Source organism: Polypterus senegalus, chromosome 9 (genome assembly GCF_016835505.1).
Source record: "Polypterus senegalus isolate Bchr_013 chromosome 9, ASM1683550v1, whole genome shotgun sequence".
NCBI classification, from domain to species: domain Eukaryota; kingdom Metazoa; phylum Chordata; class Cladistia; order Polypteriformes; family Polypteridae; genus Polypterus; species Polypterus senegalus.
The window spans coordinates 32889620-32914383 of NC_053162.1; the positions used below are offsets into that span (position 1 = coordinate 32889620).

The 24764-nt window shown below is 39.7% G+C and overlaps 1 protein-coding gene across 2 annotated transcripts in view; it reads left to right on the plus strand.

Moving 5' to 3' along the window:
- The first annotated feature begins 4875 nt into the window (after positions 1-4875).
- Positions 4876-24764, plus strand: part of tent4b (terminal nucleotidyltransferase 4B) — a 48715-nt gene continuing 28826 nt past the window's right edge. The window contains exon 1 of one of the 2 annotated variants that reach the window (XM_039762870.1): positions 4876-5368. In XM_039762870.1, coding sequence (XP_039618804.1) covers positions 4986-5368 — 383 coding nt within the window. In that variant the 5' untranslated portion in view covers positions 4876-4985. The remainder of the gene's footprint in view (positions 5369-24764) is intronic. The other variant, XM_039762871.1, reaches the window with a different exon arrangement.

A 24764-nucleotide genomic window follows, 5' to 3' on the forward strand; every position in this document is an offset into this window, starting at 1 on the left:
GAATGCTGCATCTAGTAATTCTATGTCTATGCTTCTGGCAGCACTTCTGGGTGTGGCAGAAGTGCTGTGCTCCAGGGCTCAGCATCTGCTGTAGCACCCCCTAGCGGTGCCCACGGTCCCCAACTGGGCTGTTTTAAACTCCAACTCCTATGAAGCTCTGCGGAAGTCTAAGGAACTGCTGTCATCTAGGGTGGCTGCCACCTGGGGCCTTAGGCATAACGCCGTGTGTAGAATTCACGCTACAACATGGCGTAAGCATCCATCCATTATCCAACCCGCTATATCCTAACTACAGGGTCACGGGGGTCTGTGGCGTAAGCACAAAAGCGGAAATGTGCTTACGCACAAAAAAATCCAGATGCATCAATCTGTGCGAACACCAGCTTCCACGTTCTTCCACTACATATATCCTGGTCAGCATGAAAATTAACGCATGCGCCTGCTGTCCCGCCTCGTCTCCTCCCAGAATTACACCTCTTTGAATATGCAAATCAATATAAATAGCCCTTAAGCTCAGAGTTCTGTGAAAAGGCAATGGCAAAAGCACGAGAGAAAATAGAATTTCAGTGAATACCAAGTGGAGGCAAAGAAAAATGTACTATTTGTTGGTTTAAACAGTGGTATAAATAACAAAAGGAAGTTGATCGAGTGACATAGAGTGTCGGAGAAACTCGAAAGCTCAAGTTCACAAAGTCGCACAGTGCCCGAAATAAAAAAGAAGTTGTCAGATATCAAAGTCGTCATGAAAAGGCGAGTCGTAGCCCACCGTCTGAGTGTCATATGAAAGCTTATTAGGGTACAGAGAAAAAAAAAAGGCACACAGTGGGCAAAAAAGCATAAAATGTCAACTTTAATCTCAAAATTTCCACTTTAATCATGTAGTTTATTTTGTCATTAAAGTAGAACATCATAAACTTCATCTTAAAATTGTTTAATTTACTAGTTTCTTAAATCCCATTGTAACTAAAGTAGCACGTTAAATGCTTCGTTTTGTATTTTATCTTCTATGTGCTGTATGTGTGTGAATCACAACGTGCTTCTTAAATGGGCTTTCTCTTCCTCCAACAAGACACAGAATTCATTACATTCATGATATTACAGCTCTCTGAATAATTAAAATACTGAGATGTATACGTGATATCATTTTCATGATGATAGGAGTTAAAGCATGTTATTAAACATGTGAACACGGAGGCGCAGTTCATGTCTCACACAAGAGGCTTGCTGCGCCATGCGCGACCTTCGATGAAATAATTTATGGTAGCAGTACTGTCTCTTTCAAATGTACTAACCTCCAATTCCTGTCCTTACTTTTCTTTCTCCAAATACCCAATCGCCACACAATCAGCTCTGTAATAGACATTAAGCCATCTCTAAGCTTTGAATGGCAATTCTTCAAAATTTTTAAGGAACATTGAAATATCTTTGTCGTACGTGTTTAATTATCCTATTCATCTATCCTTCCAGTGTCGTGCCACCACCAGCAAGAATACAGCACGAGGCAGGAACAATCTGTGAACGGAGAGCCAGCGGCTCGCTTGCGCTGCAGCACCGTGTCCTCACATGTTTAATTATTAACAATATAGATTTTTTAAAGGAAGTTAAAGTTTTATCTGTATAATATAATAAACATATTTTGCTGCATTTCATCTTAAAAATGATATTGTCATAATATATAAATACGCACTTTATAAAGTGGCTCAGGTTGTTCAATATTATAACTGTATCGTAAGTTTACAGTGAGGTAATTTTACTTATAAGTACAGACAGTTCTACAAGAAGCACTTGATGGACTGATTGAGTGCATTTAGAATTCTTAGGATGAAACTGTTTGTGAACTGCGAGGAAAGGCTCTGAAGTGTTTGTCGTATGAGGGCAGTTCAGTAGACAGCATGGCTGAGGCAGCGTATGCTTGATGCTGTATACCGATAATTCTCTTTCTGATCAACTGCTGTAGATCTGTGATTCACACTCAGATATAGTGATATAAATACTCCGAGTGGTGCAGTGAGAGTAATACGGAAAAAGATGATCCAATGTGACAACGGGAGCAGCTGAAAGAAGAAGAAGAAGATGCAGTGAGAGTAACAACGCTAAAGCAGCTATTGTATATAGAATAGTTTGACCATTCTGTGGACCATTATATTGTTACAGGTTAATTACAATCAGATGCATTAAACTAATAAACAATATGTGGTTAATTTCAGTGTATTTATAAAGTCGTGTCAGGGATGTGGATCTAAGAAAGAAAGGATAACCACACAGGAACAGTAGTACTGCTTTGACGCTGGGTGCCGCCAGTCTGCAAAACCGAGCGGTGAACTTGTGTATGATAGGGTATGAGGTACAGTGGAAATGTACATGGCTTTACGCCAAGTTTAAGTTTTATGCATCGCGATTTGAACGTGGAAACGTTCGCACATAAAATTTTTGTGCCTACGCACCTTTTATACATGAGGCCCCTGGTGTTCCGGGGGAGGTAATGTTCTGGCCACATCTCCTTTCCTGCTCCTTCCGGCATGGAGGCAACCTTGCCCAGCCACCATGAGACTGCGTATAGAAGTTTCACAATTCACACTGCATGTGAGGGCAAAAACCAAACCATGAAGTCCAAGAAACTTTCTGTAGACCTCTGTGATCAAATTATGGTATGGCAGATCTGGGTGGAGTAAAACCATTTCTAAAGCTTTGATTGTTCCCAGGAGAACAGTGGAATGGAAGAAGTAACTGGGCAAGAAGGACCCCTGGTCAGAGAGGCAACCAACAACCCAATGATCACTTTAACAGAGCTTCAGAAGTCCTCTGCTGAGATAGGAGAACCTGTTGTAATTCATAACCATCTCATCATAACTCCATCAATCAGGTATATATGGTAGAGTGGTTAACTCCTGCCTGCAGTTTGCCAAAAGGCATTTAAAAGACTCTAAGAATAAAGATTGGAGTTTGAGCAGAACTCCAAGCACTATGTTCTAGTGAAGACCAGAAAATGCTCATCAGCTATGTAATACAATCCCTACTGTGAAGAATGGTGGCAGCATTGTGCTATGTGTGGAGGGGTGGATGAATGTAATCAAATACAGGGAAGTCCTTGAAAAAAACCTGCTCCAGAGTGCATGCAACTTCATACTTGAGTGACAGTTCACCTTTCAGCTCCACAATGACCAGAAGAATACAACCAAGTCAATGCTGTGTGGACTTAGGACAAATTTGAGTGTCCTAGAATAGCCCAACCAAAGACCAGACTTTAACCCCATAAACCATATGTGGAGAGATCTGAAGATATCAGTTTACAGATGCTTCCCATCCAATATCACATAAATTCAGAGGATCTACCAGAAAGAATGAGATAAACTGCCCAAATCAGGTGTACAATGTTTATTGAGAATTACCAAAGAAGAAACTGGAATTGCTGGCAAAGAGGCTGCCAAAGTATAGAATTAAGGGTCTGAATATTTATATGAATGGTGTATTTGCGATGTGAAAATGCTCAATGATATTTCACTCCTTGGCGACAAAGTGGAATTCGCCTTTTAACAATGTTAGTTCGTCACATGCAGCTCAGTAGAAGGCTATCACAATAAAGTGGATCTCCTGTAGATTTGATGTTGCACTCATTAGTTAGTTACATTCGTTGTAATCCACAGATGGGGAAAGCTGACCTTGAAGTGGCCTGATTCAAAGTTTTTTTTTTTTTTCATTACTTCAAGTTCTGTACCTCGCTTACAAGTATGTGCGTGTATATGTCCGTGTGTGAATGGCTTATGGGTTCTTGCTTTCACATTTCGACACTCTGGGGCCCGTGTGGCTATTAGCCCGAACCTGTCACAGGGGCAACGATAAAGGAGCTAAAGAAAACAAAGCTATATTTTATTTTGTAAATATCTTAATTAATTACGGTGCTCCTGTAGCCCGCGACGCGTTACAATATTCACTCACTGAGGAAGCGTGGTGAAAGTGCTCACAGATTGATCAGGGATGCCTTATTCAGATCGTAGCGTATCTCCACATCATTCTCTGCTACTGCCTCCAAGGAGTCCGAACTAGTTAGCATTACCGGTTATAACCAGTTGAGTCAAATGACTTCTCAGTTTCCATGTTACTGTCTCGACACACAAAATAATACAAAAGTGCAGCAAACCTGCAACCACTGACTACTAAGACAGCTGCAGAAATGCTTTGCCCAAAAGTAACTGCTGATGGTGGTGCTTTTAGTACGTCCATCTGTACATCCCACTCCGGTTTCAGTTTAGATGTGCCCCGGGTACCCACTGTACACAACTGGGATGTCTGATTTCTACTCGCTAGATGATGAGGGCATTCAATGAAACATTTCTCTTTTTGTGAAGCCCATTGCCATCTCATTGGTTTGCTGTTGATTTGCAGGTGCTTTAACCGACATCATTCAACTAAGACATCCACGAGGCTTCGGTAATTCTTCCCCGAACCACCTGTACACCCCATGATTTTCAGTCTCATGTGAAAACTTACACCGGTGGAATGCCAGAAACATCAAGTCAAATACATTAGTCGCTCTTTCATTGCAATGTCAAGCATTATCAAATAAAAAAGATATAAAAACGAATTCGCCCATTTAAACTTAAGTTCACTTGTTTCAGTTTCAATTTCCAGCTCCTGTTTGGTTTCGTGAACGGGGTTTAATATTAACCTCGTCCTCTGAATAAAGTAGATGAGACTCATTCGCTGAAAATATCCTTAGAATCGCCGATCGCTTTTTCATCGTTCAAGCGAACAACATCCGACAGAACAGAAGCCTATCGGGAGGGGTAAAGACACGAAGGTATTTAAAAAGTCATTTAAAAAAAAAGCTCTTGAGTGTTGCGTAACCGGGCACCGCCCCCGCCTCTAGGGCGGCCTGCGCCTGCGCAGTACGGCGGCGGCGTGGTCGGCCATTGCGCGAGCGAGAGAACTCCAGCTCGCTAACCCAGCGTTCGGTATACCTGGCGAGGCAAGAGCCGCGCCGTTTAATGGATCCGAGGATCGCCTGGTTTCAGCCAGAGCAGCTCGGACCTGCCCACAATTTGTGGGTGCACATCTGGGAGACGACGCAAGGACTGCGGAGTCTGTGTTTGAACAACAACCACCCGGAGGGCATGTCGGCCAGGGCCCAGGCCGAGCTCGTCGAGCAGCGAGACTTCCTACCGCTCGAGACCAACAACAATCGCAACCAAAGGCTGTCGGTGAGAGACGGCATTGGCGCTCCGAACAAGAGGAAAAGAGAGAACAAGGCCAGCACCTTCGGATTCAACTCAAGCAGCCAGCTGTTGTACGGAACTGACACGGGTGGCGAGCAGCAAGACTTCACCGGGACTCCCTGGAAGAGCAGAAACTATTCGGAAGGAGTGCTAGGGTGAGTGCCCTATGGTTTCAGAAGTCATACTTTTTATAAAGAACCTCAAACCTTTGATGAAGGTGCCCACGTTTTAGCAGGCACATGAGGTGTCTTCCATCGTAGAGGTCCGGAAGCTGCAGTATTAACTCTTAGTCTGGAATCTGATATAAGGCTACACAGGTCATGTGTGTCGGCGGTTACTCCGCTGCACTGTGCCAAGATCAAATACCACTAATTCCTCATTAGTAGTTTGTCTGATTTATAAGGCATTTTACGGTTTCGTTTTCATAAACGTGGAAGTGTACCAGGTGGTCGCCTGTAGTAGTTTTTTATTAATCGCAAAAGAGCGGTCAGTGAGAAAGCTTCTTGAGGTCGATGTGTTAATGCATATTTAATATGTAACAAAAGTCTTCTAATCTACTCGCTGTTCACATACAAATAACTCGTTAAACGTCCTTTCAGTGTATGGTTGAAAGCCAGTCAGCTGCACCGCCTCCCTCTAAGTACGGGTCACCTGGTTTTCCTTTGCTGGCTCAGCTGGTTACGGCTTTTCCTCTGCAAATTCCCTTTCGATTGCGATTCTCAACCTCGACACATGTGGCTACAAGCTTTAGCTTCCAACCAATCTCGGACTCGTTCCAGACCTTAACGCGAACGATTTACTAAGTAGCCGCTGCCTTTCTGTTCTCATTCTGTATGTTGTCAGGAATGCACAACAGTGGTTTGGTTTAATGATTTTAACACACATCAAGGTAGATGTGTTGGTAATAATAGCTTGTTGTACACCTTCACATTTTGCCAAATGCTTAATTGGTTGCTTTTTGTCAGTTTGCTCAATTGCAGGGTTGGCTCTAAAAATTGTCCATATGACAATCCTTCTATTCATATTCCACACTATTTTGTTTGGAGTACATTCATGGGGATGCTAGAACCTATACCACCAAGGCATGAACAGGGTTCCAGTCAATCACAGGGTGATCACACGCACACACACACTCTTAAACTAAGGCTACTTTAGCATCACTGATCCACCTAACTGGCAAACTCCATGCACAGAGGACATGCAATGCAATCACCATCTTCTTTGTTTCAAGGCAACAGCACTACCACTGCACCATTGCCCCCCCACCATGTTAAAGTTCTTTACAATTATAAAAATACAGATCTATGGAAGCCGAGAGAGGATGTGCACTACCCTTATTTTCTCAAAATAATGGAGTCATTTTCTTGAGAAAGTGTAATGTCATTAGTTTTTGTTTTCTTAAGATAGCATAATAGTTTTCTCACTGCCTCGAGAAAACAAAACTTAACCTTCACTCCTACTGAGCTTGCATAACAACAATAGCAAGTAATACAAACTTATGTGATATGTACGTAAACATAAGCACTGTTTGCTTGAAGCTGACGGCGTAATCATGGTGGATGCCTTGTTGCTTGTCTGCATTGCATCGAGCTGCAATGACTAATGTAGACATGATTACAGTACCAAGATCAGTTCTGATTATTTTTTTGCAAACCCAAACCTGCTCTCCAGTTGTGAGTTTATCATAGCTGTCCTTATCATGTCTTTTTCTATCCTGCTTAATCCAGACTGGGGTTGAGGGGGGAGGCTGGAGCCTATCACAGCTAGCATAGGGTGCAAGGCAATGAACAAACCCTGGTAAATGGGTCACCTGTCATCACATGACTTTGGAAGGTGGCAGGAAACCGGAGGAATCCTCACACAAACAATGGGAGAACGAGCAAACTCCACGCATGGAGGATATGGAATGCCAACCTTGATCTCCTTACTGCAAGACACCAGTGCTACCATTGCACCACCATGTTGCCTAGCTGTTCATTTTGTAAATGTAATTTGGTCTCTTCCTTAAGAGTCTTATGTGTCTTTGAAGAATGCACTCTTGGTCTAAACATGATTGTTGAGGCATATTATACATAAGATCATTAGTGCAATTAGTCATCATACGGTATCAAATAAGCTAAGCATTAAGATATATGCTTAGGGAAACATTCCATTATCAAGAAAACAAACAAAAAAATAAATGAAAACTGCACATCCTCTCATGGCTTCTCTACAGATCGTTAAAATTCAAATCTGTTAAATCTATTGCTTGGGAAAATTCACTCTTACAAGGTTACTAAGAAGTATAAACCACACAAGTGACTGCTGACTGTACAAATAAAAAGTTGTTTGATAGTGTTATGTATTTTTTATTATTTTTTATTTTTTTACAAATTTCACATTAATACCCTTATAAGATACAATAAAGTGTGTATTACAGTTGGTTTCCCTAATTTGGGATGTTCATAATAATCTGAGGTAGAAATAACTAATTAACAAGAATAGTTGCATCATATATTTGAAATACTTAAACATGGTGCTTGAATTAAAATGTTTAAAGTCTGAATATTGTTGATTTTCTTTTTTCACCCACTGATAGAGATCCATAGAAAAAGTAACATCATATTCATTATCATTGACCTTTATCACTATCTAAAACACCCCACATGCTTATGTTTGAAATTTATCATATTTAACCTTCTGGGATTGTCTTCTAGAGGGCTATAACCACTGTTAAAGAGTCAAATATGAAACATCATTCGTAACCAGCAACCTTCAAATGGCATGAAATGACCCTCCAGGTCAAGTTAGGTTTGGAAGCATGCACTGGTATAGCAGATTGCCGCACCCACCACACGACGAAACAGCTTGGGATCCTGGTTGGCAACCCCTCAGGCAGACATGCGGTCCAGTCCCACCCTTCGGAAATGACCCTCTGTCTGCTGCAGCCAGGTGTTAGGTGGGTGTCCCACAATGAGGATCCGTTGAGCTGGATCACCTACAGGAAATTTCGCCACATGGCCATAGTGCCATAAGTAACGCTTCCTCACAAATGCAGGTGATGTGCCTCATTCGGGACTTGGTGAGCAATCGCTTGTTCAACGGAAAGTTAATCAGTGGTACTCAAGGATTCTGTGAAGAGACACAGTATTAAAGGAGTCCACTCTTCATCTCAGGTCACTGCATTATGTCCATGTTTCACAACCATATAGCAAGACAGGAAGCACTAGTACTCTAAAGACTTGGACCTTCGTCCTCTTGCATAGATATCGGGAGCACCACACATCTTTTTCTAGAGACCTCATGACCCCCCCCAATCTGTCTACTGACACTCCATATGCTGGTATTACAAAGTTCATATCCCATTAGTGGGGGAACCCATGGGGTTGGTTGATGTGACTGTTCTAATCCTTCTGACCATTTTTTCTGAAGACATCTATTGGTTTTCTTTTAACCATAACGGTGTAATTTCCTGCACAAAATCTTGTCCAAAGAATTTTTTTTTTTTAATCTACAATAGTGTTGGATCGCTACTAAAATTTTGACTTGGGTACTGATATCAGCTTTGGGCCTCGGTACCAAAACAGTTCTGAAGCAGCTAAAATGTAACTCTAGTAACTCCAAAACCCCCGGTTTTATTTCAGCCTCCATGGTGCACCGCGTGATTGCTTGCCTCCCTCTTGATAACCATAAAGTGTCGATCCTGTCTAAATAATGATTGGCCCCTGGTAAAGTTCCAATTACTTCAATGCATTTGCTTTTGTTTTGTGTCTACAAAACTAACATTTTTACACAACTGCAGTAGCAAGTGTGAAGGGAGGGTGTTGGACAGAGGATTGTGAAGTATTGATGCTACGGACCTAAGCAACTGTACTGAAAGGGAGGTCTTGGTACAATACCATGTGAACCCTGAAGTGGTTTTCATAGATTACGAATATAACTCTACATGGGATCGACCTAACTACGTGGAATACTATGCATTATGGGTGAAATTGTGCATGCTGTGGTAGTTGTGATAAATGTTTGCCGTCAGTAATGGGGAATCTCATTTACAGCATAATGAGTCAAGGGTTAACATTAAGTATTAACAACAATACAAATGTACAAATAAAATTGCACATATGTACAAATGTAACACACTTTGTATAAAATAACTCGCACAATTACCAGTCAATCAAGAGCAAGCCAAGCTCATGATTAGGCTAACCATTTTTCTAGTGCACATAATGAGACAGCAGTTGTGATTTCACTTGAAATCAAAAGACATACAGAGGTGGTGAGAAACCAACAGCAGCCCCCTATGAGACCGAGCAATCACCCTAATCTTACACTATGAAAGTGATGTGTACAAGTGAGGTGGGGTGTCTTTTAATATGCACACTAACTTTGACATATATAGCAAATATTAATAACAAAACTCCAAAATGAACATTATTAACATACATACAAGAATTAAGACGTTAGAAATGTAATTTGAGATAAACTAAATTGAGGTTATGTTCATATTGTGGCTACAGGAAAGTAAATATGAAACTTCATACATTAACAGTAAGTGAAACTTACCTGTTGTAAAACGGAAGCACATGCCCTCAGCAGAGCTGGCGTTCTTTTATGCACTCGTCAATTTCAAACATGTCTTTTTCATACCACATGTAGTAGCGCAAAAATTTTAGTAATTAGTATTATCTATACTTGTATTTTAATTGAGAGTTGTACACAATGCTCTGCACCTGCACTCAGTGAAGAGTGCTATGAACAAATATAAGGTGCTTTAGTACTTGGGCAAAGTTACTTTTCCTTTAATTAGTTGGTGAAGCTACTTTTGAGCCATCCGCTAGAGATGTAGCACTGCCTGGATTGAAGTCTGCCATGGTACTGCATGGTACAATATGTTTTTGTATGATGATAAATAGAGGAGAAGGATGTAAGGATGCTATCTCTTTCCTCTGAATAAAATTGATAAACATTAATGACTGTTAGGGCTAATAGGATGTGTCTTTAGGTCACTTAGGTAAGATAATTTCCATTGTCTTCAAACTCTGTCAGAAAATGACACCATTGTACCAATTCACTTGTTACTTTCAGTCGGCTAGAAGAGTGACAAGAGACATACTAAATTTGCATCAGTACAACAGTGGACACTAGACATATCTTTCCTTACTGTATTTATGTTAGTGTTTTTGTATTTACATGTTTCTGTTACACATAGTCATTTTTTTTCTTGGTGAACAAAATTAATTGGTTTTCTGGGGATAAACATAACTCTTGGGAGTCTACTTAATAAATCCTTGTACTTTATGGATGTTTTCAAAACTTATTTTCAGTAAGAGTTCAATACATTTGCAATAGTGAATCAGTGAATAGAATATTAGTTATTTTAGTATGGACTACTGTAGCTGATTTTGCAGTACAAAATGTGTGATAGACACTAGATATTTGGTGGCATGTGGACGTGCTATATATTTCAAAGTAAGCTATGTGGGAATATTTGGGATCCTTCTAGTGTTTTGTGAACATATTCAACATCGGACACAATCAGTTGATTGTCAATAACTCATCCCTTCTACGCAAATGACCAGTTTTTAAAAGTTAGATGTGTTTAATTAGAAAGATGTAAGCATTCATATTGGAGTAAAACCTATTAATAAGGTGATATTTTTAATTTAAACCAAGTATAGGTTTTTATTCCAAAATACAAATTTATTTTTAAACATATCACAGCAAGCAGCAGACTGTAAATAATAGGTTATAAAATGAATCCTAAATATGCCCAAATGTTGAAGATGAGTTAAAGAAATGGAGAGGAACTACTGAGTGAAGGCAACAGTGACCTTGTGCGAAGTGCGTTCGCAAATTGCTTGTACAGTAGAGTCTCGCTTATCCTACCTTTGCTTATCCGACATTCCGTATTATCCGATGGCCCACCTCAAAAAAAAAACAAAACAAAAAAACGCATCAATCAGCAACAAGAACTGCAAGCGTGAGCGAAGTCTATTTTTTGTTGCTCCCAACTCTACCTAGGCTAATTACAATGGAACCTTGGTTTGCGATCATAATTCATTCCAGAAACATGCTCGCAGTCCAAAGCACTTGTACAGTATATCAGTGCGAATTTCCCCATAAGAAATGATGGAAACTTAGATAATTTGTTCCACAACCCAAAACTATTCATATAAAATTATTAATACAAAATATAAAGTAAAAATATATAAAGCAAATTAACCTGCACTTTACCTTTGAAAAGAATCATGGCTGGTGTGAATGAGTTTCTAAACTCTTGTGGGATTCCACCCAACAGGACGAAATGCGGAAGAGAGTCCCAAAGCAATCGCAGTCTACCAGCGCTGTAGCAGTTTGCCATAAAAGCGAATCCAAAAAGATCGTGGACATGCTATAAGTACCTGCCGTCGATGGGTGATGCAAGGAACATTATAAATGCGCAGGGCACAGTATTACTTTCCCCTGACCCTGCCTGACTGCTGTGTCTGTGTATAGGAGAGTGGGAGATCCCGCTACAATAAATTACCGCGCTGTTGCTGTTTCAAGCTGAGTAAAGCTGGTGTTGCTAAAGTACTGAGACTTACCTTCGTGTTTTCGGGTGCAAGACGGGGACTCGCACATCACAGCACAAACACACACACAGTCACAATGCTGTAGTAAACCGTATATGCTCGTACAGATGGTGACTATATGAGTGACGAAGTTAAGGCTCTAGAAACTGCAATTAAGTATATTGAGCAACAAGAAGAAGCTACAGGAATCAACATAATGATGCTGCAAAGATGGCGAGACTTGGCAGCGAAGAAATGGCACTTGTCAGGAAAGCAGACTACGATCAAAAATGTCTTTAAATCATCACAGGACTGAACCTTTTAAGTACAGTACATACTGTATTTAACTTCAGACAATTCTGTAGCTGAAATTTATTTTTTTCTTTTTTTATTCTGTTTTGTTGTAAAACATGATTATTAGGTTTGTAATGTGTAAAATTATAACATAGTTTGACAGTTTAATAGGCTTTTTCTTAACACCTCCCATTACCCAACATTTTCACTTATCCAATGTTGTGCCGGCCCGTTTATGTCGGATAAGCGAGACTCTACTGTATTTGTGAATTTATTGACAATCTATTTGACCCAATGCCTAGAAATGGCATCTTTCAAATTTAACATACATACCTGGTGTATGATGTGACTGTGTAGTTGCACAATTCAGTAAAATGTGCAAGTATCTGTGCCTACACTCTCCATGGTCTTTGTTTTTAATAAAAAATATTAACTCTGCCAGTATAGAGAAGATATTACAAAATAAGTTAAAACTGCAAAAGTTGCATTTATCTTTAACATAATTTCTGTCATCATTATTGCTCCAGGAAAAGTGTATTTTGCTAGCAGCTGAGCTAGCAGATGTCATTACCTGCCACATGTAATGATATGATTAACCCTAATCCATGAATGAGGGGGTTTCCAAGACCCCCAGTCGCAGATTTTCAAATTCTTTCCCTTTCAAGGTAATGCAACGGCCATGAAATTTTCTGACTTTTCATTTTGTGTTGTCTTGAAAAATGTGCCGAAATCCGCTTCTCAATAGCTTAGTGCAATGTAAGTGCTACAGTAGCACAAAATAGTTGGGGGTCTCCGAGACACCCCATTCATGGAAACGTTACCATTTTTGTTACGAGTGTTTTTGCTTCGTTTTATATTTTATATTTGAATTTTCTTTTTAAATATGTATTTTCTTTGGTTTAGATTTTCTTAGTCCTGCCTGAGACATTGCTGGTGTATAGTTTGTTGAGGAGCAAGTCCAGTTGATGTGTTTATGAACAATGAGTCAACGACCAACAAAGAAATTCAATGCAAGTGAAGCCCTGGCTGAAATAATGAAGTAATTGTTGGATTTCGATACATCAGACAACTCAAATGAAGAGGACAATGATGATGGAAGTGACACTGTATCAAGTGATGAGGAAACAAAAATTGATGATGAAACAGCCCCGTGGAGATGCAGCAAATGTAGCTAAGAAGCGACGCTGTCACATGTGCCCAAAGGCAAAGGAGAGAAAGATAAAGGCCACTTGCTCCCAGTGCAAAATTCCAGTTTGCCAGGAACATTCAGAGCATTCATTCCCTTGTGTGTCTGGCCTGCAAACAAGTTGAAGTTGAGGCAGATTCTGAGTGACTGTTCTGTATGCGAATCAGACGTGTAACTGACAACTTGTTTTAGTGCTACTATGACAGTATTTTATATGATTTGGTGAACACAAAACACGCATTACTATTACAAAGGTAACATGTAAACCATTGAAAATTTACATCACATTTACTTAATTTCAGAGGTAATAAAAATTTCTGTAGTTATTGTATTGCTTCTTAGGCAGATTTAACCAGTTTAAAATGGTCTGCAAGATGAAGACCCCCATTCATGGAAATGTTATAAAAATGGCATTCATGGATAATGGTTAATGATACAATGAATAGTGTAGAACATATGAAAAACCCGGGTCTGCAAAAGCTTGTTTACCTTAAAATAAATGAAGTATGGGCTATCTGAGACCACAGAGATGTGAAGTCTGTCAGATTCATCTTGACTTTTCATATGACTTGTGCCTTAATATAATTTAACAGCTTGAAGTAAACTAAAGCAGCATCATTTTCACAAGATGCCCTTATTGCAATAAGAGTGCAGTAAAGCGATCTGATTATGTTAGGAGAAATGAACAATGCTTCAAATTTTAAAAATTTTTCAAATTGGGGAAAAAATGTTTAATATATTTACACCCACACCACATGAAGACTGGATGTAGTTCCTCCTCAGTCAGCTAATGACTTTCAAGACAGTGGGCACTATGTCGACAAGTTCTCTAAATCAAATTTTAGCCGATACAAAGTGATAAAAAAACAAAATATTTGTAGCATTGGCTGTCTTAAAATGGAACTGAAATACAGTGTGCACATCATATTCAACACTTTTTTGATTTAATATGTTTGTTACATTAGCACACTTTACAATAATGACTCTTTAGTATAACTTTATCGATAAGCCTTTATAATTATAATAGTGCATACGAGTTGTCATTTAGCTGGTTTGGCTGCATTTACGTACTTTAAGGGTATCATCATCTCCCTGTTTCTCTAAAATATTGTGTATGTAGGGCCCTATGGCCCAGTTTTATTTTTACACAAATTCAGTTTTTTTTTTTACTTTCAATTTTCACCATTTTATTTTTCCTTGATTCAGATTTTTTTTTTTTACACTGTAAGAAAGTAGTAACAGCTACAACAAAACAAACAATAATGAAATGGTACTTTACATTCCTTTTAATGAAACGGCACACTAGTACAACTGACCCTTATTTTGCAGTTCCATTCTTTAGGTAGGGCCTCAGATCCTCCATGATGCTGTATGCTGAGACTGCAGTAGGACAGTGAGTGCCCTCCAGAATTGTAAGAGCTTTTACTAGTTTGATGCATTCTTCTGAGATGAAGGTTAACTTCACTTTTACAAAAAAGAAAGAGTGACCTGCTTTTAAGGGCTTGCTGCATCTGAGAAGAAGCCTGCGCTTCTCCCCGGGTTTGTAGGTTCTGAGTTTATAACTGAAGAGTCAAATGTGGACCTTGCGTACCTCGTCACTGTGAGGCAAACATCTATTAAATCCCGAAACATCGTTGTTAATTTTTAAAAGGGAACTTATTAACAACCAGTGCCGTTCACTAATAACATTTTTCTAAGGGAAATATTTTCTATGGGAATAATTTAATCGGTTAAATGATTCACAGTAAATACATTGCATACAATTAGAACTGCCTACATAAAAGAATTACCATACAGCCAAATGTTTATTCATCTATTGCTATGATGTGTACTCTGTTGGCTCAGCTATCAGTGATTTCATCAACTACAACATATATTTTCTTGCCTCAAATCTTTTGAAGAACAGCATCCATATGTTGTTCAAAAACACGGGGCAAATGAGTTTGACGAGGACTGCTATAATTTTTTGGCAGGGCTCCTTCTTGTTTACAATGATTAGTAAAGAAAAGGACGCATTTTCGTCATTTTTTTCGAGCAGCATGTCAGATCCACATGGACACAAACTGCCGTCTTTTATCTGACGATTTTGTTGTTTCATTTGTTGTTACCTGAACACTTTTTGATCTTAATTTTTCCTTTAGATTCCTCAAGTCAAATATCGGAGGCTGGTTATTATTTATGGGAGTCGTTTACTTCCATATTTGCTAAAGAATAACCTGCCACTAAATTGAACGGATACAGTCATGGCCAAAATTATCGGCACCCCTGGAATTTTCCCAGAAAATTGTTGCAATTATAAATGTTCTTGTATACACATGTTTATTTACTTTATGTGCATTTGAACAACACAAAAAAACAGAGGAAGAAAAGCCAAATCTGACATCATGTCACACAGAACTCCAAAAATGGTCCGGACAAAATTATTGGTACCTTTTCAAAATTGTGTGTAAATCATTTTATTTCAAGCATATGATGCTCGTTTGAACTCACCTGTTGCAAGAAACAGGTGCTAGCAATATAACAATCACACCTGAAGCCAGTTAAAATGGAGAAAAGTTGACTCAACCTTTCTGTTGTGTGTCTGAGTGTGTCACACTAAGCATGGAGAAGAGAAAGAAGATCAAAAAATGGTCTGAGGACTTGAGAACAAAAATTGTGGAAAAATATCAACAATCACAAGGCTACCAGTCCATCTCCAGAGATCTTCATGTTTTTTTTGTCCACTGTGCGCAACATAATCAAGAAGTTCACAACACATGGCACTGTAGCTAATCTCCCTGGACGTGGATGGAAGAGAAAAATTGATAAAAGGCTGCAATGAAGGATAGTCCGAATGGTGGTTAAACAGCCCCAATCAACTTCAAAACATATTCAAGCTGTTCTGCAGACTCAGGGTGCAACAGTGTCAGCTCGAACTATCCGTCAACATCTGAAAGAAATGAAACGCTATGGCAGGAGAGCCAGGAGGATGCCACTGCTGACACAGAAACATAAAAAAGCCAGACTGTAGTTTGCCAAAATGTACTTGAGGAATCCAAAATCCTTCTGGGTGAACGTCTTGTGGACAGATGAGATCAAGGTAGAGATTTTTGGTAAAGCTCATCATTCTACTGTTTACAGAAAACAGAATGAAGCCTATGAAGAAAAGAACACACTACCTACAGTCAAACATGGTGGAGGTTCTAAGATGTTTTTCTGCCTCTGGCACTGGATGCCTTGACTGTCTGCAAGGCATCATGAAATGTGAAGACTACCAAAAGATATTGGGGTGCAATGTAGGGCCCAGTGTCAGAAAGCTGGGTCTGCGTCAGAGGTCATGGGTGTTCCAGCAGGACAATGACCCCAAACATACCTCTAAAAGCACCCAGAAATGGTTGCAGACAAAGCGCTGGAGAGTTCTGAAGTAGCCAGCAATGAGTCCGGATCTAAATCCGATTGAACACTTATGGAGAGATCTCAAAATTGCTGTTGGGAGAAGGTGCTATTCAAATCTGAGAGACCTTGAGCAGTTTGCAAAAGAAGAGTGGTCGGAAATTCCAGTTGAGAGGCGTAACAAGCTTGTTGATGGTTATAGGAAGCACTTGATTTCAGTTATTTTTTCCAAAAGGCGTGCAACAAATATTAAGTTGAGGGTGCCAACAATTTTGTCCAGCCTGGTTTTTGAGTTTTGTGTGAAATTATGTCAGATTTGGCTTTTTTCTCTGTTTTTTTTGTGTTGTTGCAATGCACATAAAGGTAATAAATATGCGTACAGTAATCCCTTGCTATATCGCGCTTCGACTTTCGCGGCTTCACTCTTATTGCGGATTTTAAATGTAAGCATATCTAAATATATATCACGGATTTTTCGCTGGTTCGCGGATTTCTGCGGACACTGTGTCTTTTAATTTATGCTACACGCTTCCTCAGTTTGTTTGCCCAGTTGATTTCATACAAGGGACACTATTGGCAGATGACTTAGAAGCTCCCCAATCAGAGCATGTATTACATATTAACTAAAACTCCTCAATGCTACAAGATATGCTTGATTATTCTTTTGACTGCTTGATTGTTTGCTTGTCTCTGCCTCTCTCTCACCCTCTCTGACATTTTCTGCGCCTAACGGAGGGGGTGTGAGCAGAGGTGCTGTTTGCACAGAGGCTGTTTGCTTAAAAGATACTGACGCTCCTCTAAAAAATGCCGCTTTATTGCGGTGCTCGGCATATTTAAAAGCACAAAAGCACACATATTGATTTTTTGATTGTTACTTTAATCTCGCTCTCTCTCTCTGATGTTCTCTGCGCCTGACGGAGGAGATGTGAGCAGAGGGGCTGTTTGCACAGAGGCTGTTTGCTTAGAAGATACTGACGCTCCTCTAAAAAATGCCGCTTTATTGCGGTGCTTCGGCAAACTTAAAAGGACACGTATTGATTTTTCGATTGTTTGCTTTTCTTTGCGAGCGCTCGCTCTCTCTTAAATTCTCTTCTCCTGATGCAGACACTCCTTTGAAGAAAAGATATATTTGCATTCTTTTAATTGTGAGAAAGAACTGTCATCTCTGTCTTGTCATGGAGCACAGTTTAAACTTTTGACTAAAGGGTGTTATTTCATGTCTAGAGGGCTCTAATAATGTTAACAGTGTGGGAGAGTTTATAAGGGCTTCAAATATATAAAAATAACCATACAAACATATGGTTTCTACTTCGCGGATTTTCATCTATCGCGGGGGGTTCTGGAACGCAACCCCCGCGATCGAGGAGGGATTACTGTATACTAAAACATTTGTAATTGCAACAATTTTCTGGGAGAAATGGTGCATTTTCTGGGAAAATTCCAGGGGTGCCGATAATTTCGGCCATGACTGTGTATGTATTTGCCCATGATTTATATCATAATATTTTGTTTTTACTGTGTGTCTCTACTGAGCTAACTATATTAAATAATAGTTGTCTTATAAAAATTGAGGTAAGTTTATTTGAGCTTGTTTGTACGTGATTTGTTCATGTTCTTCCATGTAGCACAGTCAATACATTCAAATTTAAAGGTTCAGTCTAGTGTTTTTTCAGGTTGAAGTTGTTTCTTCACAAACGTGATACAACGGGTGTTCAATACTTTATCTACCTGTGTATGAAAGATAGTAGCATGCATGTTGAAACACGTCAGGACATGTTGTGACATGTCTCAAAGTTAGTTACTCGTGCACAGTTGTGGCTCAGTGCGAGTCTAACATTCCAAGAGACAGGATGTCAGGAGAGTCTTCATGCGAATCAAGTAAGCTTCTTCAAGACAATACGCCGGTTCACATGTCACATCAATCACAGGCTGCCATCTGAAAATGTGCTTCCAGCTAGTGTTGGGTGGTATACCGCTTTATACCAAAAACCGTTTATTTTTGTTATATGGATTTTTCTTATACCGGAACACCGGTTTAAATAGCCTAAACAACGTTTGGAATATGGTGCAGCGGGAAGCTGTTTAAGGGGGGACCTTTTCACTGCTGCACCAATACTTCACCGATACTGTTTCTATAGTACTGGATAATACTGCAAACCAAGTTGTACTTGTTTTATTATTATTTTTTCATTACTGTGTAATGTACCTGGGTACTGTGTAATAGAGTCACGATGCCAGTCCCCTGCAAACTCCCTCTTCCCACATGGGAGTCTGTTGAACCAACACCATCGATAGTTATGACCGAGATGAGCTGACAAATCTTATTGAAGCCAGGGGATGGTGGAAAGTGCTCAAGTGCTTTTGTTAAAAACAGTCAAAAGTAAAACCAAAAATGTCCACTGTACAGTGTTCAGAAAAATACAGTGCCCAAATAAATAGCAAATCTATAAAACCAGTGAAACGTGGGGATAAAATCCATAATAAATAAATCCGTTAAAATAGAGGTTAAAATGCAGTCCCCCTTCTCACCCGATCACAGCACATCACCTTCTGTCTCCCCGGCTCACCCATTGCTTGCTTTATTATTTCTACTTTATTAACCATGGTGATGGTTTTTCTCTTCTTTACTCTATCACCAGCACTTGCATCAGATTTGTGTTTCAGAGACATTGTTGAAGGGTGAAGACAAAAGGTTAAGATGAGCTCTTCTGCACAGCACTGGACACGCTATCACAGCAGGAAGGCATCAGCCCGTCTAATGTACTGACAAGAGACAACTTCCTGCTATGTACCTAACAGTTCAAGCAGGCTTGCTATTGAGAATGAATAGGGGTGGTGAGGGGCGGTTCATCATCAGCCCACCTCACAGTCACCTCCACTACAGTATACTGCCTGCAGCGTCCGCCCACCAAGAATGAACATGGTGCGGCCACTGCCCCCATTCAACAGGCAAACTATAATACTACCCCCCGCCGCCCGTTCACCCACAACTGGGTCGCTGCTTGCAGCATTACCAGCCGCCCACCGAGAACAAACAGGGCAGCTGTGTATGGTGGGCGAGCAGTGAAACTGCTTGCCTTTGGGAGCCGCCCGAGGGACACTACACTGCACAAGCAGAGAAATCGCCCCCCTCCAGCCACCGCTTGCAGTGTCCCCAAGCCGAAGATGACTGAACGGCAGTTACTGAGGCGCATGCGTCACGACTGCATCTTTGTTCGTAAGTCCTAGGTCGGATGTCCTTAACCTGGGGACTACCTGTATTGCACAAAGATATCAGAAACAAATAAAACAATTGTAAAATTCTGTTGAGGAAACTTTGTTGTGTGACAGTCCACAGGCTTTAGAGCAGCACAGTTGCATGTTACATTTTCTACGGTGCTGCAAGTCCTCTCAGAAGGGCAGCTTAAGTCAGGGGTGTTAGAATACCTCAGGTATCTTGGTTCGTAGGGTGCGAAGCCTACTGATGATCGTGTCGGAATTTTTTTCTTTTTTGCTCCCTCCCTTGTGTCATCACATTGGTGCGAAGAGGCAAGGATCTGAGAGAGTGTTTTAAATAAAGAAAAAAAATAAAATTATGCTTTGGAATTGCACATTCGTAAAACATCAATTAAGATATTATTGTAGTTATTACATATTGCACACTCCTAACTGAATTTCATTATGTTGTTTTTTTCCCCAAAAATGACATTTATGAACTATTTTACAGTGTGTGTGTGTGTGTGTAACCGCAAGACAAAGCTCAATACTTGACAACTGTCTTGATCATATTTGCTACATTTTTAAGGTTTTATTTTCCAGTGATGCCCCATGCTCTATTACGCTCTATTGTAAAGCTCCAGTGATGTTGAGATATTTTTAATAATTTATAGAAAATGCTTAACTTTAGATCACAGTTTCACATAGCAAATGCATATTTACTATATTTGTGAAGAAATATCTTTGGCTTGAAAAATACCAAACTTATCCTTTAATATAAATACACCACAATCAATCCTTGGGTGTTGTTTTCCTTTTATGCTGTTACTTTGCTATTTTTAAAGTGGATTGAAATAATGCAAAACATAAAAACAGCTTGTATCAGTTAACACTAGAATTACCAGAGCCTACGAAAAAACTTGTAGATCCGTCCCACCTTAATCGCTTCTCAATCTGCGTCTTTTGTTCTGTAAATGTGTGGATAAGCAGCAAACCGCAAACAGCCTGCTATCACATCCCCCACCCCGCACAGTTTTCTCAGTTCTAGTCTGTTTACCTGCGTGTCAGTTGCTTAGAGTTGTATAGAGTGAAAAGTCAAGCAAAATGACACCTTTTATAAATACTATATCTTTATTTGGAACACTTGCATTTCGTGTGTGTTCCGTGTCTACAACGATGTATGTAAACACATCGTTAAAACAGAAATGTTTTTCATGTTTTAGTAATAATTGACAAAATGTAGACATGAAGTGTATAATGTATGAAGCCTGAATTCCAAATATCAAAGAAACGCTTTCACAAAATGTACAAATATAACAGAACAAATGTGCTTTTATTCAAAGGTATAACTGCAGAAAAAGAACCCACATTAGGGTGCAACATTGACACGCATTTGCCACGACTGCTTCGGTGGCGCAATGGTATCAACTGTTGACTGGTAATCAAAACTTCACAGGTTCGATCCCAGACGAGGCCGTTTTGAGAAGTGAGCTGCTCGTATTTTTACTATTTTAGAATAAAAACATACATTTGATTCCAGTCTGTAACAGGCGGTGTAATTTATGATACTTGTAAAGGTTAGCTTTGTTTTTGTTTTTCTTTTTATTCAGTTTTATTCTCTCAGCCGCGTTCACGATCCCAACCAAACTCCCCCACATTTGACACTGCTGTTTTCACATAGACGCACTATAACAGAGGTCAACTCAGATCATGACGACGGTTCTACATCGGAGCAAGAATTCACGCCACACTTTTGCTATTGCTGTAATTTGTATATGTACATGGGAAGCCCTGCACTCTACTAGTGACTTTACGCTGTAGAAAGTAAGTAAATAAATAAAGGTAAATAACATTCGATCTGGCTTTTATGTAAGTAACATATAAATGTTAATGTTTTGGGCACATGCACCATCTTTACATACACCGTCCTTTGTATGTAAGAGCCAGATCGAATGTTATTTACCTATTTACTTTTATTTATTTACTTCCTTCCTTGTGGATGTGTGTGGACTAGATCATGTAGTATACCCAGCAAATATTTAAATGTGCATACAACCAAACTTTGGCAGTGAGTTTCTATTAGTTCTCCTTATAGTTTATCTAACAATTATTACTGATAGCATGAAGTTTAAAGTACTTTTCAGGATGAAATGATAATGTCTGGCCACTATTCTTTTTAAATTTTTTTGTATTTTTGTACTTAATGATATAAATGCATTCTATGGATATATGCATCTTAATGAGTCTGTCAAGTAGGTTTTAGTCAGTTTGAGTGATTGTCTATTTTGGTACTCCCATAACTTGGCTTTGCACATTTGTGGCAACCAATCATCTTTCCCACCTTGAGTTCATCAGGGTATTCTGATTCACTGGGACATTTATGATGACTCTTTGCTCCCGTCTTTATAGTCATTGAGTTCCAACTATAATGTCCCCCTTCCCCTTTTTTTCCTTTACTTATGACCTAGGTCTGTTCGTAATTTAAACAGTGTATCACTATCTTCTCCACTTCTGTCTTCTGTACCTTGTTTTTCCCATTTTCCCCCTACTTTATAGATGATAGCAGCCCTGTATACATATTTGTGTAAGCCATCATACAGGACAACACCACCTTTCTCAAACTGACAGTGCATGGAAATGGATTTTTAAAAATACTTTTTCCTCAAAGAAACCAAACTATTAGCTTTTCTAGAACTAATTTGTGCATTGCCTATACAATATGTTACTCTCTATAAATGTTATTCCATGGGCCTGGCTGTGGATACTAACTACCATCAATGTATAGTGGATGCTCCAGGGACATTTTTATATCTTCTAGAAATTCCTATTTGTTCAAGCTTTCTGGTCTGCTATTTCTAATTTTCTGTCTTTCATTATTTCTACTACTATAATAACTCTAATATTTCTTTGCCCAGACCTCTTTTCTCTTCCTCATACTATTGTGCAGCTGAGGTTATTCTGTCTGTTTAGGTGGAATTGCTGCAAAAACTGTATTAGCCAATTGCTGGAAATCTACAGACTCCTTTTCTTATTTTTTTTTTCAAATTTTATTGATTTTATTGTAATCATTCTGTACAAATAGATCAATTTTTACAAAAAATAGGATTGAAAGCAAATCAACCCCCACCCCTGAGAAAGAGAGCATGGCCAACTGAGTAGAACTTAAAGCTTGTAAACATACATAAATTGATGAGTTTAATAGGCGGATAAAGATGAATGGAGAAGTAAAAAAAATGCGAAGAGAATTACTTCCTCAGTGCTTTAAGAGCTTATTCTAAAATATTATTGATTAGATCCTGCCAGGTTTTGAAAATGTTCTGCACAGATCCTCTAACTGAGAATTTGATTTTTTCCAATTTCAAATAATATAAAACATCAGTTACCCACTGACTTAAAAGAGGAGAGTTAGGATTCTTCCAGTTTAGAAAAATAAGTATGCATGCTAATAGTGTAGTAAAGGCAATCACAGTTTGTTTGTCCTTCTCCACTTTAAGCCCATCTGGAAGAACACCAAACAAAGCTGTTAGTGGATCAGAAGGGATTGTGACACCAAGGCTGTCTGAAAGGCCCTTAAAATTTTTTGTCCAGAATGATGTTAATTTGGTGTAGGTCCAAATCATATGACCCAGTGAGGCTGGGACTTGATTGCAGCGTTCTTGCCCTAGAAACATTTTGGACAGTTTTAAACGAGACAGATGTGTTCGATATAAACTGCTCAAAAAATTAAAGGAACTCTTTGAAAACACATCAGATCTCAATGGGAAAAAGAAATCCTCCTGGATATCTATACTGATATAGACTGGGTAATGTGTTTCCTGATTTAGGTCAGGAAAGTGTGGTGGCCAATCAATGGTATCAATTCCTTCATCCTCCAGGAACTGCCTGCATACTCTCACCACATGAGGCCAGGAATTATCGTGCACCAGGAGCCACTGTACCAGCATAGGGTCTGACAATGGGTCCCGGGATTTCATCCTGATACCTAATGGCAGCCAAGGTGCCTTTGTCAAGCCTGTAGCGGTCTGTGTGACCCTCCATGGATATGCCTCCCCAGACAATCATTAACCCACCACCAAACTGCTCATGCTGAATAATGTTACAGGCAGCATAATTTTCTCCATGGCTTATCCAGACCCTTTCACTTCTGTCACATGTTTAGGGTGAACCTGCTCTCATCTGTAAAAAGCACAGGGCACTAGTGGTGCATCTGCCAATTCTGGTATTCTATGGCGAATGCCAATCGAGCTGCATGCTGCTGGGCAGTGAGCCCAGGGCCCATTAGAGGACATGGGGCCCTTGGGTCACCCTCATGAAGTCTTTCTGGTTGTTTGATCAGAGACATTCACACCAGTGGCCTGCTGGAGGTCATTTTGTAGGGCTCTGGCAGTGCTCATCGTGTTCCTCCTTGTCCAAAGGAGCAGATACTGGTCCTGCTGATGGGTTATGGACCTTCTATGGCCCTCTCCAGCTCTCCTAGAGTAACTGCTTGTCTCCTAGAATCTCCTCCATGCCCTTGAGACTTTGCAGGGAGACATAGCAAACCTTCTGGCAATGACACGTATTGATGTGCCATCCTGGAGAAGTTGGACTACCTGTGCAACCTCTGTAGGGTCCAGGTATCGCCTCATGCTACCAGTAGTGACACTGACTGTAGCCAAATGCAAAACTAGTGAAGAAACAGTCAGAAAAGATGAGGAGGGAAAAATGTCAGTGGCCTCCACCTGTTAAACCATTCCTGTTTTGGGGGTCATCTCATTGTTACCCCTCTAGTGCATCTGTTGTTAATTTCATTAACATCACAGCAGCTGAAACTGATTAACAACCTCTGCTACTTAACTGACAAGATTAATATCCCATAAGTTTCATTGACTTTATGCTATACTCTGATTAAAAAGTGTTCCTTTAATTCTTTTGAGCAGTATATAATTTTGAGTTGAATAATTGTATGCTTTGCGCATATGGAGCTTGAGTGAA